The 1537-nt window shown below is 36.7% G+C and overlaps 1 protein-coding gene across 1 annotated transcript; it reads right to left on the bottom strand.

Annotated features, from left to right (window-relative positions):
• Positions 1 to 441: 441 nt before the first annotated feature.
• LOC143586339 (cysteine-rich repeat secretory protein 38-like) lies at positions 442 to 1308 on the bottom strand. Its single transcript, XM_077067905.1, has one exon. The coding sequence runs from the start codon at positions 1306 to 1308 to the stop codon at positions 442 to 444; it is 867 nt and encodes a 288-aa protein (XP_076924020.1).
• Between the last annotated feature and the right edge of the window lie 229 nt (positions 1309 to 1537).

The following is a 1537-nucleotide window of genomic DNA, read 5'->3' as shown; positions in this document are numbered from 1 at the left end:
GAAACTTTGACGATTTTTAGTAATTTTACATCTCAACCATTGTTTAACATGATCCATTAATTACTATGATTTATTCCTAGTATTCATAGTAAATTACTTGTTTTGAAGATAACCTTCCCCTAAAACAGACGTTTCGTGTTTTCAGCACTAGTATAACATTCTAGTTTTGAATTCAATCATTAAATTTTGACTAGGACATGAGTGCATACCGTGTTAACTGTCAAAGTTTGTACCCTTACACATATCAATTCTTAAAATTTATTAGCTAATTTTCAAGTTTTCTCTTAAACACACACAACTAATATTAATAACTAATATTGATGGACCCAATTTTCAATGACATTATTGTCATTTGGTAAATAAAAAAGTAATTATTCAATCTACCTTAAACTTTATGTTTTTCAAACCATGACACTTTTAATAAGATGGAGGGATTATATTTTATTCATTTAAGATATTACCGAGTAATAAGCAAATATAATCCATACCTGGTGATGAAGGTGATGGTGGGCGGATTGGTAGAGATGATTGTAAGACTGGTGTTATCGTGATGTCCTGAGCAGTCTGATTAAAAAACCGATATGCCTCGTATCTAAAATTACACATTGGTAGAAGAATTCTTCCTCCAATTTTCCCATTAAAATATACTGAAATTCTATTGACTGCATCCTCCAAGCAATCACTACACTGTTGCTGCGATAGGTCTGGAGTACACTGCACAAACGCATAGAACGTTAAGAAATCTGGGCCAGTGGTGTTTCCACTGGCAAATTTCTGTTGTGAACCTCCAGCAGCAGCTTTTTCTCTCAGCCTTTTCATTAGCGGTCCTAGAGCACGATTGAACCCATCAATATCCGTTACATTTAGGAGGTTAACCAGATACGTATAAAGCTTTACCCGTGTGCTTCTCAATATAGTCTCGTTGGAGTATCTCAAGAAGCAGGAGTCGTAGTATACTATTGCGGACTTTTGGTTAGGGCAGAGTCGCGGCAACATAGCAATGGAGTCATTAAGACAACTCTCGCAAACATCAGCATTGATGTCGCCTCGACAAAGGGCGACTGAGTTGACTTTGTCATTCCATTTGCCAATAGAGAGCTTGTAGAAACCTAGGCCCATGTTGGTGGTAGAAATGGCAGAGAGGGCGGTGTCAAGATTGCTTTTGTACATACTGTCTGCAGTATAGTTACCATCGTTTTCGCAGTAGTAGTGAAGGAAATCAGGCTGAGCTAAGGTGGTGAGATTGATCAAACAAATGGAGATAAAAGATAAAAACCATAAGAGTTGTTTTCTTGCAAGGATGAACATGTTTTCCGGGACTGGGAAGAGAAGAGATGCAGGATACAAAGTCTTCTTTGTAGTTGGATAATAAATACAAAGTCTTCTGTGTAGACTATTAATAGTTAGGTTTATTATATCTTCAACACAAATAGTTTTCAGTCATTATATTCCAATCGATTATTCTAATCAAACATTGACCGGGTCAGAAGGAAGATATGCATGGAAATTACAAAGAACCCACATACTCGGGTCCACC

Source organism: Bidens hawaiensis, unplaced genomic scaffold (assembly GCF_021521415.1).
Source record: "Bidens hawaiensis isolate Kalapana, Puna unplaced genomic scaffold, B.hawaiensis_p1.1 tig00034612_1, whole genome shotgun sequence".
NCBI classification, from domain to species: domain Eukaryota; kingdom Viridiplantae; phylum Streptophyta; class Magnoliopsida; order Asterales; family Asteraceae; genus Bidens; species Bidens hawaiensis.
The sequence above is the reverse complement of the archived record's forward strand: the minus strand, read 5'-3'. Positions and strand labels throughout refer to the sequence as shown.